This window comes from Octopus sinensis, linkage group LG8, assembly GCF_006345805.1.
Source record: "Octopus sinensis linkage group LG8, ASM634580v1, whole genome shotgun sequence".
Classification (NCBI taxonomy): domain Eukaryota; kingdom Metazoa; phylum Mollusca; class Cephalopoda; order Octopoda; family Octopodidae; genus Octopus; species Octopus sinensis.
In genome coordinates, this window is record NC_043004.1 from 71930961 (window position 1) to 71948698 (window position 17738).

Below are 17738 nucleotides of genomic sequence, written 5' to 3' on the forward strand. Positions count from 1 at the left end.
ATTTACATCGTCATCGAAATTTCCTCAAATCATATATTATTGTTTGAAAGTCACACGTTACTGCTTTTTAAAATGTTTTAAAATAAACAAAATCGTTCTCAAATTCACAAAGACCTGGTGGTCACTTGTTGGAAAACTTATGGACTAATGTACCTCTTGACTAGTGGTTATCAATGGATAAAGAACAACAGATCCTTTATAGTTTTCAATTATATTTTATTTATATTTTCTAATATGGTCTGTGCTACATCCATCTTGGTACCTTCCTTAGTTGAATTACCCACGTGACACTTTATATTTATCAGTCTGAAGAAAGTAAAAACGTACGTTCCAGCGGAATATTTGCGTCAGTTGTAGTTGCAAGGAAAGGTAATAAAAGCATATTCAGTTTTATGAATTATATGCAAATTCTATTTGAATAACACGAAGACATTCAGGATTTTCAAATCCATTCTCGAACTACCTGAAATAGAGAAAAGATGTGTTAAATTAATGATATATCTACAACTGATGGTCAAAATATCCAAAAGTTACATGGACATTTATCTCAAAAATATACACATCAATATAGAAATAAATATTTTAAGACTAATATTAAGAGGCTCCATCAATGCCTGCATTATAAATATCGTTCATTCTAAATACAATTAAATCACCATATTTTATCATTCAGAAGTACAGTTAGGCTCAACAAGTTCGTATTTGACGTCAGTCAAAGAGCAAATATAATCTGTAGTATTTTGAATGTTTAGTTTGTCAGTTTATTTGGCAGCAAATCAAACATATTTTAAGAGACATGTTTCATATATAATGATTAATAATGATTTCGGAATCTATTTATGTTGTAGTTAGGTTACACACTTCACACACACACACACACATATATATATATATATGCACACAAAAAGAAGACATATACATACATACATACATACATATATATATACATATGTATAAATATATATATATATATATATATATATATATATATATATATATATATATATATATATATACGCACATAGAACTTACCCCCTTGTTCCATATAATACATCGAAAATTTTTTACGACCATCACGTTCTGCTAACATCTTGATAAAACTTTCGTTTGCTTTTTTCACGATTTTAAGAGATGGTTTCCTGTAATCAGTATATTACATTTATAATTAGCATAATACAATACACACAGAACTTCCATGAACGTAATCATAAATAATTATTTGGCGATTATTGTTGGCAGTTGTGTTTAATTGACTCGATGTTAACTCTCCATCGATCATACTAATGTGTCATACTTAGCTTGTTATTCACGGTATAGAAGAGGAAAAAATAAAATATTGAGTACATCAGATCTTTATTCGGTTTAGTGTGAATTTCAGTAGTGATCAGAGAGTTTTATGAGCATTTCTCAAATGTGTTATGAACGAAGTGCATCGGTTTGTCTAGGTAGTATCGCGGTAGAGTATTTTGTTAACCACCAGACAAGCGTAGCATAAGTTGTCAACTTTTTAAATCGCCGGCTACACAGACCACAAATTTCTGATTTGTACAGTCAACTTAGATCTGCTTCACTAACGTCCAGTCATAGGAAGGTGAACGCGTTCTTCCCGGCATGCCACGCTTACCAAAACAGAATTAGAAATTAGTTGAGCGGACATACACTGGGGTCGATCATCACAAAAATGATGGTTCGCCTTTAAAAACGTGGTTAGAATAGAAGTCATTAGGTGTAGCAAGGTCGTAATTCTATAGAAAAAAATTATAATAGACGGAGTCTTTGGAAGAGGGTCTCAGGAAAGGTATCGCAACCAATGTGATCGTGTTGAGATGGGCTCTCGAGACTAAGTATGAATGCTGCATCGCCAAATATAACATACTTGCTCTAATTCACAGGGGTACGAGAGCTGGTCAGTGTTCCCGATAGGCAAAGGACAACATGGCAACAAAGCTACAATTCGGTCTTTCTTAGAACATAATGGGCGTTGGTTCCTCGATCACAAACAGCTGTCCAGGACGAATTGCGGGGTGAAAATCAGAATGGATTTCAGTGACGACCATCAAGTTCTGTCGCAATTCTCGGAAAAAGGATAAGAGTGCTGCGAACTACGAGAGGCCATGGCTATCTGCGTGAGGGGTAAATCGCCTAGTTTGAATGGTCTATCCAACGAGCTTTACTATTATATGCCAGGCTTGTTTTGAGACCTCTTGAAAGATACTTACCGAAACCGGCAGTTCTATTAGTCAAGGTGCGGTGATCCAACTGTTGGTATCGTGATGAATTTAAGTCAATCAAAAGCCTTCGATAACATCTAACATCTATACATGTCTGATGGTTTCAGTCTGTCTTCTGCGGTTGGATTGCCGCAATGTAAAACGACATCTGCTCAGTTGGTCGGTGGAATGGTTACCTATCGAAATCATTCAGTATCATGCATTCAGTCCATCAAGATTGCACCCTCTCGTTTTCTCTGTACTTACTGTCTCAAGAGCTGCTACTGCGGAAACTAGAGACGTTGAAATACAACGCGCACAAACTTGGACGTGGAACCGTGTCAGCATATGCGTCATAGTGTCGGATACCAGGCTCATAGACTCGATCAATACTGCTCGAAGAGATTTCGAGGAGGCGACAGGAGCAAAAAATCAACGAAGTCAGTGGGCTTGCAGCTTTTCCCTTGGTGAGGCAGGTCCATGCTGTCCAACAACGCTGTGGGACGCTGGAATGCTGAGCTGATTGAATTACTCGGGATTTAGTTTGATCAAGCTCTCTAATTGGAGGTGAAATGGGATGAAATGGTGACAGAGTGACCGATCTCACCAAGAAACGGAGCGAGAGGAAGCTTCCCCTGAAAGGTCAGACAACGGTAGAGAACAAATCGTATCTATCACACATTCTTTTCTACTCTAGGCAAAGGCCCGAAACCTGGCGGGTGAGGGTCAGTCGATTAGATCGATCCCAGTACGCAACTGGTACTTAATTTATCGATCGACCCCGAAAAGATGAAAGGCAAAGTCTACCTCGGCGGAATTTGAACTCAGAACATAAAGACAGACGAAATATCGCTTATCATTTCGTCCGGCATGATAACGTTTCTGCCAGCTCGCCGCCTTGTATCTATCACATATTACCGTCCGCCTGCCTTATCTTGCCCCAGTTTACGTCTGAACAGACTGGAGATCCTACTTTCTCGCTTTTGTGGGAGAGATGCGTCCGCTCGTCAGGGGCTCCGTTTGTTATCAACACCCAGCATACTGCGGCTGGTGGCACGCATACTGACCCTGATCCTACCACATCTCCAGTGTTTCCTTGACAGTAGGCAGGTGTGGTCACCGTTTGTCAAACTTGCTTTTCTGCACCTCACGTCTTTGATTGAGCTGCAATCTTGAATTAATCGTAGATCGAAACAGGGTGTTTAGCATCTGAAGTATCATCAGGCGATCGCATTCTTCAGACAGTCTGGTAATGGGGCAGGTAGAAGTTAGAATTTTGGCGATCTATATAGGTCTAGTGACGGATAGGAATGACTACACTCTTGGGGATACTGTAGGTGGCGACGAGACTTATTTCGCTGGTCTGTTCCAGAGGGCTTTCGATCCGGAACACTTGTATAATTTCCTGAAATCATTGTGAGTATTACTGATTACGGCCGGGGGGAACCTGAGGTGCGTACAAAGCTATGAATTAATTCTGTACGCACTCGACCAGTGCCCGAGCATTGATGCTTTTTTTCTTCTATTGAAAACTTCCTGTCGCGTGTAGGATGAATCCGGTTATCCGCTAGGTCTACTATGAAGATCACTTGTTAAGATCATCCCTACGGATTTTCCATAGAAATCATAGCCATCTCAATTTTGTTATGACGTTTCGTATCCGAGACGCCAGATGTAAACAAACAGTGAGATCGAGGAGGAAAAACTTGGTGATGGGCGTGTACATGATATATCGGGAAGTTTTGCTCCTTCATCAGTACCTATCTAACTCATTAATCATCCATTGCTCATTAGTCGAATTCATTGCTAAAATAGCCATTACGTATAGCAGTGTAAAGTTATTGCATAGATCAGTCGAATCAACTAATATCCACCAATAAAAATTGTCGGAGTTGTGCCTAAATTAGAAGCCACTATTATAGAAAGATGAATCTTCACTTCGTCGAACAATATGCCGAGCAGTATGTGATTAGGCGTTCTAGGTTCTGAGATTGAATGCTCCTGAAATCACGTTTACCTTTATTCCTTCCGAGATCGACAACAATAAGCAACGAGTCAAGTACTGTGGCCTGGTTAACTGAGGGTTAAGAAAGATCAAAACCAGAATACATACATGTCATTGAATATGTACTTCATCGGTGGACCATTCCGCCAAGGGGTTGATAAGAGTTTATTTTCCTGAAACCAAGATGTATGGTTCGTGTCTGTTCCGTTGAAGTATAATGCGTGAGTAACATTATTGATGTTTCTAAAATTGAGTTTGACCTTCAAGTAAAAATTCAAATAAGATTAAAAATTAATCCCAGAAAGTGAGAGCTGGAAAGAATAGAAAAGGAAATGAGAGAAGATATCAAGAGGAACAAATTATGAAGAAAAGGTGATATGAGAGACAAAGAATGAGAGAGAGAAAAAGCAAGAGAAAGAGAGAGAGAAAAGTGAGAGGGAGAGAAAGAGAGAGAAGTATGCATGAGAGTTTGCACAGAGTGAGGAGAGTGAGGGTTCGTAATTCGAAGTCAGTGCCAATACACTTGCCCATTTACTGCGACACAAGCTTAAGAGCGGGTTGTGTCGTACTATTTTTTCTTGACGCTTTACTTCGCCCCTGATCTTCAAGACAAGTGTGATACGACTATAGAACTTGCTACCGTTGATATAATATCCTTCCACCCAGCGACTAATACTTCCTTCAGTACGTTCGTTGAAGATGCACGACAATCGCCCGCTTCCCGCCGCATAAGAGTTATGTAACCTTCTACTTTACTTTCCGTTGGAAAAACGATTTGGGCAAATAAATGACTTCCTTTGTAACACCCACCCACCTCTGCTAGACTCCTCGTTCATATACAACATTCTTTCATTGGAAATAACATCTAGAAAGGATATGCATATTGGTGTGTGTACAACTGTTGTTATTTTAAAATCAAGTTGCTAAAGCTACTACCTGTGATGATTATTGTTTTTTTTTAATATTTTAATTAAGGTATTGTGGTCCCCATTTTGATTTACATATTTTTCGGTCGAGTCATCACAGCTGTATTTGAGGTGTGCTGCCTTTATCTTTCTAATAACAATATTCATAACTACTACTACTACTACTACTACTACTGCTGCTGCTGCTGCTGCTGCTGCTGCTACTACTACTACTACTACTACTACTACTACTACTACTACTACTACTAGTGCTGCTGGTTATAGAGAAATACAATTTAATGAATATTAATATTCTTTCTTCCTGCCGGTTATTTAGCCGAACAACTCTCATTGATCTGACTTATAACCAAAGACATTCCACTCATGACCATATAGCTTGTTTTTGCACCCAGAGCGTTTCTAAGAAAAATTTATACAATTGATCCCTCCTATTCTATTTTTAAGAGTGCAAGATCTTTTATACGATTGTAGATTTAACTACTATTTCTGTAGATTAAAGACCATTAGAGGCTTCCTCGATCGTTCACTATTCTTTTTAGGTATATTCGATGAAAGGTACGGCTAAGCTTATATACGTAAAAACTTAACCGATAACGGACAGAGTCAACGTCTACAGAAGTTGCAAGAAGCAACGGAAATTTTAGAAAAAGAATAAATAAATAAATGAGTGGAAATCGAATTGGTGAGTATGTTAATTAAAAGAGCATTAAAATAGAATGACTCACCCTAGACACAATAAAACTTACCATAAGACATTTGTAAATATGTGCAACATGCACGTGTTTCTGTGTTTGTGAATGAGTGTGTGTATGTGAGATACATTGTAAATTAAAGATTTCATTTTTAGTCACATTTGACTCAATAAATCTTTAAGTAGTCGATGGCTTTGCCAGAAATAGCAGCCAAACCGCACTTTACTTATATCTTGCTTTCTGACAAAAATAAAATGGTTGTAGAGGATAATCAAGTTAAGTAATGAGCGAAAAGAGAGGATCTCAAGATTGGAATCCCTTTGACCACTTGGGTTAAACAGCAACAACCAAACACAAACAGCAATACTTACGCCATTGCGATGTGGACAAGAAGAAAATTCTAAAAATCAAATGTATAAAACCATAAAGTATTATTACATATGATGACTGTTTATTAAATGACAATCACTTTGAAACTAAAAACGTATTACCTTTGCAATAGGCATGCTGTCCCAGTGTAAATAAAAAGGATTTCTTAAAAAGGAAGTTTTTTTCATTGCAAATACTTTTTGCCAGTTTGTGCCTGTATGAGTATTAAATAAAAATGAATGCTTTAAGGAATACTTCAAATGTAAAGAAGACTCGTAATTAAACTTTATTAAGATTTTTAATACCGGAACGTCGTTATTGTTGTTATTTAGCACCATGACAACCCTGGTCGAGAAGTCCTGCAGGGAAAAGGTTACACGGAATTTTTAAACAAATTTTATTAAGATTTTAAAGAAAATATACTAATATACAGTGCAGTGAAGATTATTGCATTGGTTTAGAAATTATAATATCTGTTATACAATTTTCCTAGGATTCATCTTGATATTTTTTTTTAGCTTTAGTTCCAGAAGTAGACATGGCTGTGTGGTAAGAAGTTGGTTTCCCATCCACATTGTTCTGGGTTCACTCCCACTGCTTGGCACCTTGGGTAAATGTCTTCAGTTATAGCCTCGGGCCGACCAAAGCCTTGTGAGTAGATTTGGTAGATGGAAACTGAAAAAAACCCGTCGTATATATATTTATATGTGTGTGTGTGTTTGTTTGTTTACTGCCCGCCCCCGCCATCGCCTAATAACCGATGCTGGGGTATTTATGTTCGGTATAAAGATATTGATAGAATAAGTACTAAGCTCATAAAGATTAAGTCTTGGGGTCGATTTGTTGCACTAAAATCCTTAAGCCGGTACTCCTGCATGGTCGCAGTCAAATGACTGAAACAAATAAAGGATTAAAAGAGTAGAAGAATTTGAATATTTTTTTAACTTGATATTCAACAGAAATACTAGAACAGTTTTATAGTTATAATCAACCCTACACTAAGTCAACCTTATTTGAGAAATCCTTTGGGAGAAGTTGTTCCTGATATCTTATCAAGATAACAGGATGTGATTCTAGGAAGATTTGTCCAATATTTCAAGTAGGTTGGCCGACCGCATAATGTCTCTCTCCTTGAATTTATAAAGTTTGATATAAATTTTTACCCTAATTATCACGTGGTGTGGGGTGGCATGAATTTTGATACCTGGAACTTGTCGCTACTTTGAAGGTTTAACCGTTTTGCTAGAAATCTAGATAATTAGATACATAGCTAGATTCTCAGACATTGCAAGCGTAGAAAAATAATGTAGTTATATAAATAATTTCTTTGTCGTAGTAGCGACGCCGCTCAGAATAGCTGAGTAATGGACTGAAGTGGGTTTCTATCACCATCACTAAGAATGCACAATTTTGAAGACAATGAAAAATAAACCTATTACTTCAGATGTAGTTTCCACAATGCTGTATGGATGCGGAAAAAACGTGAGATAATCAGAAGTTATGAAGATTAATATTGGTGTTAATTCTCATGGCTTTGTTGTGATCACATTCTCTTACTTGCTATGTTTAATAAATGTGTTCTGGTTATATTTTCAGGGTGTCTTTTCGTAGAAAACCGCTCGACTTCATGTATGGAGATAATGCTTGGCTCATGTATGTGTGTAGAATTTCTACGATGTGTGAAATATTGTATCTATTACATTAAATTGATTAGCAATCGATCAACAATTGTATGCACGAGTAAGTTTATCGCATACCAATCACAGAAAAGAAAGAAAAACAACATATGATTTTCTAAATAACGGTCAGGATTTTAACGTTTGTTGTGTTTCTTGCAAATTACAGCTAGTACATGGATGAAACCAGTAAAAAGTGATAAAGAAATTTTGTTCTGATATTATGTTCAACCGGGTTTTTGTCAAATTGATTTCATTTTCCATAAAATACGTCCATATACTTTCCATATAATTTCCTGAAAAAGAATAAATGAACGCAAAGCTCTCCATATTAAAAACAGAAGCAAAGTCTGATATATTTGCGTCATGTTTTAGTCTTTTTACATACAAGGGGGCAGAAACGGGGTGCAAATTGAACAAAAAATGAAGAAGAAAGAGAGACACCCAATATTCAGGTGCTTAATTAGGTACATTACAATGGTGGAAATGGTATAGAACAAAAATTGTGGTGTACTCACTTTTTCCATAAAGCATCAGATAGGATGTACAGTTGCAATCATAATCTACAATTTCACTGCCATACCATCTCTTATACATGATGCACTCACCATTGCAATAATTAAAATAGCCACATCTATTGTCGGACATACAATATAATGCACATTCTATGACAGAAGCCGTTTCATTCTTTAAACCAATTCGACCATTTATGCATCTTGGATTTGGTAATTGTTTAAAAAATTTTTCCATGTATTTCGGTTCCACAGTCTTGAGAATAACGAAAACCATAATTGTCAAACATTGCAGTACCTTCAGAATTGTATGATATTCAGTCGATGCCTTCATTATTACTGAAATATATATATATATATATATATATATATACATATATGTATAGATATATGTATGTATGCTTATATATATATATATATATATATATATATATATATATATATATATATATGTATAGATATATGCATGTATGCTTATATATATATGTATATATATATACATATATATATACATACATAGTGAGAATTTACAAAAAAACAAAAGACGAAGACGGGTGTATAAACAACAAACAGATATCTTAATTTAACACTCGGGAAGTGAGAAAGTCTTTTACGTTTCGAGCCTACGCTCTTCAACAGGGAAATAAACAAGGAGAGAAAATAGAAAAAAAGTTTAGAAGCTAGCGATCTATCATGGTGAATTCCGGACAGAGGGGACACACAGGAGAGCTAGGAAGAATGGAAGAGGGGAGAAGGTGGGTATGAGTGAAGAGAGGAGGTAGGTGGAAGAGCAAGAGAGGAGAGGTGGGTGAGAGCAAGTAGGTGTGAGAGGAAGAGAGGAGCAGAGCTAGATGAAGAGGGAAGGAAAGTTGAGCCCATGTGAGGCAAAGGTGCGAAGAGTGAAGATTATTTCCTGGTAACGGCGAAGACGGGAGTTTGGATGGCTCCTGTGCAAGCACAATCCGAACAGAGTCATGTGTTCTAAAGAGTGACCGGCAGAGCGGAAATGGCGCGAGACCGGGGTGTTGTTGCCGAGTCGGATGTCTCGGAGGTGTTCGGCGAACCAGTCAGCCAAGTGGCGTCCCGTTAGGCCGATGTATGGAGGACAGTGAGAGCAGGAGATGCAGTAGATGATGTTGCTAGTAGTGCAGGTGAAGGAGTCAGTGATATGATAGGGTCGATGATGGGTGCATGTGAGAAGGGTGGTATTGGAGAGATAAGGGCAAGTGCCTCAACGTGGGCCGGAGTAGGGGAACGAGCCGCGAAGAGGCTGTTGACGAACAGGCCTAGTACTTTGGGGACTCGTTTGAAGGAGGGGAGAGGTCGGTTTGGGAAGATATACGAAGTGGAGGTGTCAGACTGGAGTCGCCGGAGGGTCGGAGAATGGTCCGTTGGAGAGGTAGGGTGGTGGGATGGTAAGTGAGGGGAAAACAGGAGACGGGTGACGGCGGGGTGGGGTGGGGGTAGACAGCAGATGCACGATCCACGGAACGTGATCTGGCAAGGGTGGTGTGGATAGTGATGAGGGGATATCCACGTAGGGTGAAGTGGCGAACCATGAGTTGAGACTGAGTCTCTCAAAATCATGGCTGTCACTGCAGAGCCTGCGTAGACGGAGTAATTGGGAATAGGGGATATATATATATATATATATATATATATATATACGAGCAAAACGCCCCCGTCCAATGGATGGTGCTGAGTTGTCAAACATTTAAATCAAATTTTCTCAAAACAATTTGTCCGACCGTCCCATAGGCCTCACCTTTGAGAAACACAGATTTAACCTAAAATTGAGACACCAGCAACAGAAGAAATAAAGATAGGCTTTTTTCTATTCCAAAGGAAAACGATTTTATTCACACAAATATGCAACCGAAGTGTTTAAAGTACCAGTAATGATAAGGCTGTTAATTGAGAGAACACAAACATGGTTTAAATAGTAAGCTTGGTAGGGAAGAAACGTGCCTTTAAGCAGTACAAAAATAACAAAATATTGGAAGGTGCAGTTATGTACAGGTTGACGGAAGAAAAGCAGGACAAAAACGTCTTTATCGATGGCATTCTCACCTGGAATCGAATTTTGTAATTCTTTCAAGACTTATACACGCCCTGATACCGTCGGTATCTACACATCAAATTTGAGCGCAATCGGATGGAGGATGCCCGAGATCAGAGAGGACACACACACACACACACACACAGACAGACAGAAAGGATTATATATATATATATATACTGGCAAAGATATTTGCAGGCGGTGAACATAAAACAAATTCAACTTACCTGTAGGAAGAACATTAAATACACAGTGAACCTTTATTATAGCGTCGTATATTATTGACTGCTATTTCTAGTATATATTACTGCATTGTTGTACCACTATACTATAGTTATACTTTAATCTGATGGTGCTTTGTTTTACTGGGAAGCAATAATACTGTATTGCACTATTTAATAAATTATTTTCTTTGAAAACCTTTTCGCTGTTCTCAGTCTGTTAATGGCCAGGCGTTCAGACGAGTAATACTGGCATTTGATGTAGCGACATTTGAAATTTTGTCAAGGTGAATCTAGACGATGACAACTAATCAAATTTACGTTAGCAAACTAAATTTGGAAAGTTTGAAACCTAACTCCTAGATTGTCTACACCTGGGCTGTACATTTATTTAATGCATTTCCTACAGGTAAGATGAATTTTTATATGTCCACCACCCACAAACAACTATGCCGGTATATATATATACACAGTGACGTTTTACTATAGCGTCGTATATTATCGACTGTTTTTTCCAGTAATTACTGGTGCATTGTTGTACCACTATCCTATATTTATACTTTAACTTGATGGTGCTTTGTTTTACTGTTACTGTTTACCAGAAAGCAATACGACTCTATTGTACTATTCAATTATACACATAGACACACACAGAAACACACACACACACACACACACACACACACACACACACACACACACACATATATATATATATATATAGCGGTGGTGCCCCAGCATGGCCGCGCGGCCTTCGAGCTAAAACATTTTTAAGGATTTAAGGATATATATAGTTATGTTATTTTCTGTTAAGATCGTAGCAGAGTACAGTATGAAGCTTGCCCACCTTCAGATTTCCCCCGGTGCTATCCAGTAGTATACTTATACGTGTTTCGGGACTCGACCTTGGGCTTCTGTAGTGTGTGAATACATAACTGAATTAAGTTGGAGCCAACAAGAAAAAAGAGTACGGTTGGTCATTTATTTGCAATCACTGCAATTGTTTCTACGCAAAGTAGCTCTCCAAGCTTGCAGGTATTTCGTTATGTAATCGTTTCCCTGCATTATGTGATCCGGTTGTATTTCCTCAGGCAATATCTAAATATTTTCTCCTTAGCCTCAGATTCTTGTCTTCAAGAGCATCTTATCTGTCTGTCGTAGCATGCGTGTTAATATGAGGGTAATCCCAAAAGTAAGGTTTTCAAAGCACTGGAAACGTTGGGAAACTGCGTGCGGCTATTGACAACACTGTTGTGTTTGTTGTGCCTAGGCCGCGCCTGACCCTGCGCGCGCCCCGCTGCCACACTCAGTCTTGGCTTGACAGCCGTATCTGATGGAGCTCCCGATTGACGCTACAGCCAAGTGTAAAATTCGCGCAGTTATTCGATTTTTGAACGCAAAAGGCATTAAACCGATTGCAATTCATTGTCAATTAACGGACGTGTATGGCGAGTCGAGCATGGATGTCAAAAACGTACGCAAATGGTGCAGGGAATTTCCAGCTGGTCGAACAGGAATTCATGACGAAGAAAGAAGTGGGTGACCATCAATTTCCGACGAGACAGTTGTGGAGGTTGAGCAAATCTTGTGTCAACATTGGCGGACCACTCTCGAAGCACTATCCATAAAGTTTGAGAGTGGAAATTTGCAATATCCGGAGGTGTGCGAGAGATTGGCACCTCGAATGCTCACAGAAGACCATAAACGGCAATCTACCTTGTAGTCCGGACTTAGCACCAGGTGACTACCATCTGTTCCCTAAATTGGAAGAACATTTCGCCGGAACGCACTTCAGCAACGAAAACGAAGTGAAAGATGAGGTTCAATGCTTTCTCAATTACATGGCGGTGAGCTGGTATAACTTGGGCATACAAAAACTGCCCAGCGCGTAAAAATATGTTACGACCGAAATGGCGATTATGTAGAAAAATAGATAAATGTTCAAACTTTAAAATGATGTAAGCATCATTGACAATCAACGTTTCTGTGATTACTAAATATTTTTGGAGACCTTACTTTTGCGATAACCCTCGTGGTAGCCATTGCGTGTATCAAGGGATGTGCTGTGGTCGGAGGTTTGATGGTAAACTACTTTCAATGTATGGATGGAGTGGGATGGAGGTTTTGCAACTGTTAATGGGATTGGCATTTGATTTCTTATACTGTTCTTGTGCTGTTCTTGTAAAGAGGCTGCCATTTGATTTCTTTGACTATTTTTTTGTTGGGGTAGTCGGCGTCGGCAGCAACAGAGGAAGAAACATGATAACATAGTGTGCGTGTATAATGTTGCGTCGTTTACGAACATTGAACAAGGGTATAACCTTAATAGATAGACGTATGCTCATACACATATATACTTGTCTGCGATCTGCGGACGCCGCGCGCCTACCGGCCCGACGGTAACGGGTCGCGACGACGGATCGGAGGGGAAGCGCGTCCGATGCTGGCGCCTCGGAAATCGAACGCATATATACAGATACGCTATCATATATGTGTGTGTATGCTGTATGTGCGTGTGTGTGTGTGTGTACATATGTATCTATGTATGAATACAATGATAGATAGATCGATAATGAATTAACCGAGTTTTTCGCTAAAGCAATAAATTTGCTAAAGATATTGGTTTCGCTCTACAGTTATCTATAACAAGGTTAGAGTTCTCTGTTTTCGTATATACACCTGAAATATATGCATATATATATATATATATCCTAAATATTCATATTATTTTTTTTTCACCTACCTGTCTCACGTTTACTTCACAAGAGAAATTAAAAAGAAAGAAATAACACTTGTAAAGCAATTGAAGTGAGAAGCAAAGTGGCAAAGACGAGGGACAGACACGGAGTGAGAGAGAGAGGATTCATAGCGCTGAGAAGTAACCCAAATATAACGTGTTAAATGCAGGAAGGTGGGTGAGAGGCAAAGAGACATAGAGGGAGAAAGCAAGGAAGTGGAAGAGAGAAAGACCAGAGAAACAGAGTTAGAGAGATAAAAAGAAATGATGTCTATCTATCTATCTATCTATCTATCTATCTATCTATCTATCTATCTATCTATCTATCTATCTCACAATTATTCTGTCTGTCAGCCTCTCTCCCTCACACACAACTAAACATAAGGGCATAAACTCTCTATCACAAATAAGCACAGGGGGCATTTCAGTTAAATATTTAATGTATTTATATAAATCGGAAAATATGGCTTCAACCATCGACGAAATTAGTCTAACCTCGAGGGCAGAACTTGATAGGTTCCCAACAATTCACTAAAGAACCTGCAATATTGGGTCTAGAAAAACAAGTCAAGGGAATCGTGAAATTGGTAAACTGAGCAAAATGAAGAATGTATAATATGACCTATGAACAAAAGATGAAGTTGAGCAGATTCTGAAATCAGAATATCGAATGTCAGCAAAATCAGAAAACGAATTATCAGAAAGAAATGATTACTTTCTGAGTAGAAAATCACTGTTTGAGCGACAGTTTGTATGATGTCTCTCACATCTGTATGTCTTTACATCTGGATACTGAAGCAACATGTCAAATACTGTGATATAGAAGTGATGTGGCCCAACTTTGTGAAAACAGTCTTCTAGTTGTTGTTGTAGTGAAATGATGCTTGCATTAACAAAAACAATAAGAACCGAAAACATAGAAGGTAACAAGAAAGAAGAAATTGGACATTATTTGTAGTATTGTGTCAGTTCATATCTAGATGCGGACAACTTTACATTCTCAATGGAAATATTTTACTCAGCTTCTCACTAACTCCTGAACTAAGTCACAATTTCCAAATTATAATAATCTCAATAACCTTTGTATTATTGTTATTGCTGATGTTGAAAGTTTCTGTTCAATATGTTTTAGGAAATTACTCATTGCCTGGAAAGAATAAGGATTTCTTACATATTTACAAAGTTACACTTTCGCACGGAGAAAAGTTGTAGTTGTTTGGTTCGAATTCTTATCATGTATTTTCAAGGAAATTTATTATCCATCCTTCTTACGATTTTATCAGGCTCATCCTACCACCATTTCTCTCTTGAAATTACAATGGTGTATCTAACGTAATGCAGACATGGGGCAGTTACAGTAGTGTCTAAAATATGGGATTGTAAAGGCAATTTTCGTTGTTATCTCTCGTCCAATCCATATTAATATTAATTCAACTTACCTTTAAGAATCACTGTTGCTACAGACTTTCGAAGCAAACCTTAGATTTAATTGAGATTTCAACAACTTTTTCTTTTTCTTTTGTCCAATTTTGATAAACGTACAAATCTTATTCCACCCTTGTAAATTAATGCGACAGACTTGAATTTGCTTTTCCTCCAATTCTTGAAATTATCGCCAAGTTATATAAGTTTTCTTAAGCAAAGTCTTCATTTTGATGTCATATGTTATTTTTTTTTGTTTCTTTTTGCTATCCAGAAAGCTTTAATGTGAAAGTTGCTGATCTTGCCATAAGCTTCGTTATATAGTTTAACAATCAATATTCATGTCTGTCCAACAATGTTCACAAATAAACCAATCAGAACAAACTACATTTGCTAACGGAAATATCTGCAGCTTTATTGTATATTGACGCCTTCAGTTTGATTATTTTTATTATATATTCGGGAGATTTGTTTGTTAATGCTGTGGAAAAAGGTGTTGTAAAGCCATATAAAGTAGATTTAGATATTGATGAAATGAAGGAATGAAATTTTTTGTATTCTGGTATGACGCCAATCCTGCTTATAATCTCCAGTCAAACATTCTACTTGTGTATTTGGATAATCTCAATACCCCGAGATATTTTTATCCACTTATCAATAAGAATTTAACTAACTTTAACATTTTTTTTTAATATCTGTGTCATCACTTTTCAAATTTTCTAAATTTCTCTCTAACAATTTCTTTCTAACAATTTGTTAACAGATAATAATATTTCGTAATTTCTCTCTATTTTCCCATTCTGAATCAGTAAATTTCATTGCATTTTATAGTTTATTTTCTAGAAAATACCTTCATCAATTTCAGTATTTATCTTAATTAACAATTTTTATGCTACTATATTTGATATTTGTTTCGTAATTATAAATGTTATTTCAACAATTTTGATAGCTGCTTCAATAACCGTCCTGCACGTGTGAACTCTCGTCATATGCTTACAGTTGTAAGCGGTTTCACTCACGGTGAATCTTTGATATCGACTCTCACTTCCCGATAAAACATTACCCCCCCCCCACACACACACACACCTTTAATTCAACTTCACAATTAGCCTCTCTCTCTATCCCTCTCTCTTTCTCTCTTTCTTTTCCCCTCTTTCACTTTCTATTTTTCTCACTATATAGATGCACAAACGCGCACGCACACACACACACAAACGCACACACACACACACTCACACAAACACAAACACACACAAACACACACACATACACACACACATACACACACACACACATATATATATATATATATATATATATTATGTATATAAAATAGAGATGTGTGTGTATTGGCCTCGGACATATGTTACGATCTTTATTTGATTTTCTTATTAAAAATAAAAAAATTGCTTTTTATATTACATTCACATCTTTGAAAGTTTTTTAGAAATATTTACTTCTAGTTTTCTAGTGTCACTGACTTAACAACTACACGTAAATATAGGATCGCTTAAATTTTTAGTAACTACGTTTATTGTGTTTCTTCAAAGGATTTCTGCTACTAAATCTAACGTGAAAGAAACAACTTAAGTGTCCCACAAGAGACTCGATATTACTTTCGGTTTTAGTACAGTAAACGGCAAGTTACTGCTGGCTTATAAACACGGGCCATATCGCACTCACACACAAATCTACCTATCTATATATATATATATCTATCTCTCTATATCAATATATATCTCCATCTATTTCTCTCTCTCTCTCTCTCTCTCTATATATATATATATATATATATATATATGTCTTTCTCTCTGTCACTATATCTATCTATCTCTCTATCTATATCTTGTCTATTTATATCTATCTATATCTATCTTATTTGTCTGTCTAACTAGCTAGCTTTCTCTCTCTCCTTCTCTCTTTCTCTTTTTCTCCCCCTCTCTATATCTCACTCACTCTCTATTGTTTTCACTTTCATTCTTCAGACGCTATTGTTTTCACTTTAGTTCAGTTGCTATCTTCAATCAACGACAAATTAATGACAGAAAGAAGTTCACTATTACTGATGAAAGTAATTTCATAATTTACTGACAGAAGCTACTTCATAAATTTCATTTCAATCTGTACACTCCATTAGATTTGCCTACAAATTTGTTATTTACTTTTGCCATGTCTTAGCAATTTTTTGACGGAATTACTGTTAAAAGTTCATAGTTTACTGATAGAAGTAACTTCAATAATTTCACTTAAATCCGTGAACTTAGTTAATTTTGCTAATAATTTCTTAGTTACTTTTGCAACCTACTAAATATCAGATGAATAGTTCAATTGACAGGGAGCTGTAGATTGCTGTGGGTCACAGATTTCTTCATTCGCCCTTATTGTTTACGTATTTTGTGTGAGATGAGGTTGACTCTTTAAATTAGTTGTACTTAATTCGGCAGGGTTCCACACAATTTCGATTTAACCAATTTTACTCCCAATGTTTTGGCCACGTGACAGATTAACTATTAAGTCACTCGCAGGCGTGTTCAATCCTCTCTGCCTTTTCTACTGCAACTATATGGCTTCTGCTCCTTGCAGCTAGCTGAGCTCACCTCCTCTCAAAGGTTCCCATTCCACTTGCCTCTTCTCTTCTAATCATCTCTCTAATGTCCACCCCACCCCCACCTGGGCAAAATGTTATACATTCTGAGTTCAAATTCCACCTATGCTGACTTTGCCTGTCATCCTTTGAGGGTTGATAAAATAAGTACCAGTTGAATGTGTAACCATCTCAGTTGATTATGCAACAGGAATGATCATCCTAGAAACAGATGAAGAGCCATTTCCTTTAGATTTTGTTCACTTATACATATCAGCAAGTGAGCCAATGTGGTAATCTGCGTGGTTATTCAATTTGCTAGAAA

General features: G+C 37.3%; 1 protein-coding gene across 3 annotated transcripts; it reads right to left on the reverse strand.

The window, feature by feature from the left end:
• Nucleotides 1-243: 243 nt before the first annotated feature.
• Nucleotides 244-15210, reverse strand: LOC118764578. 3 transcript variants are annotated; one of them, XM_036505456.1, is made up of 6 exons: nucleotides 14847-15210; nucleotides 8397-8646; nucleotides 6325-6416; nucleotides 4324-4475; nucleotides 1033-1139; nucleotides 244-463 (listed from the first exon to the last, which is right to left on the reverse strand). In XM_036505456.1, exons 2-6 carry the CDS (start codon nucleotides 8626-8628, stop codon nucleotides 411-413), a joined length of 636 nt encoding a protein of 211 aa, XP_036361349.1. In that variant the 5' UTR covers nucleotides 8629-8646; nucleotides 14847-15210; the 3' UTR covers nucleotides 244-410. The 3 variants fall into 3 exon arrangements, with proteins under 3 accessions (XP_036361349.1, XP_036361347.1, XP_036361348.1); XM_036505454.1 differs by having other exon boundaries at nucleotides 8397-8729; XM_036505455.1 differs by having other exon boundaries at nucleotides 244-459; nucleotides 1029-1139; nucleotides 8397-8729.
• Nucleotides 15211-17738: the final 2528 nt, after the last annotated feature.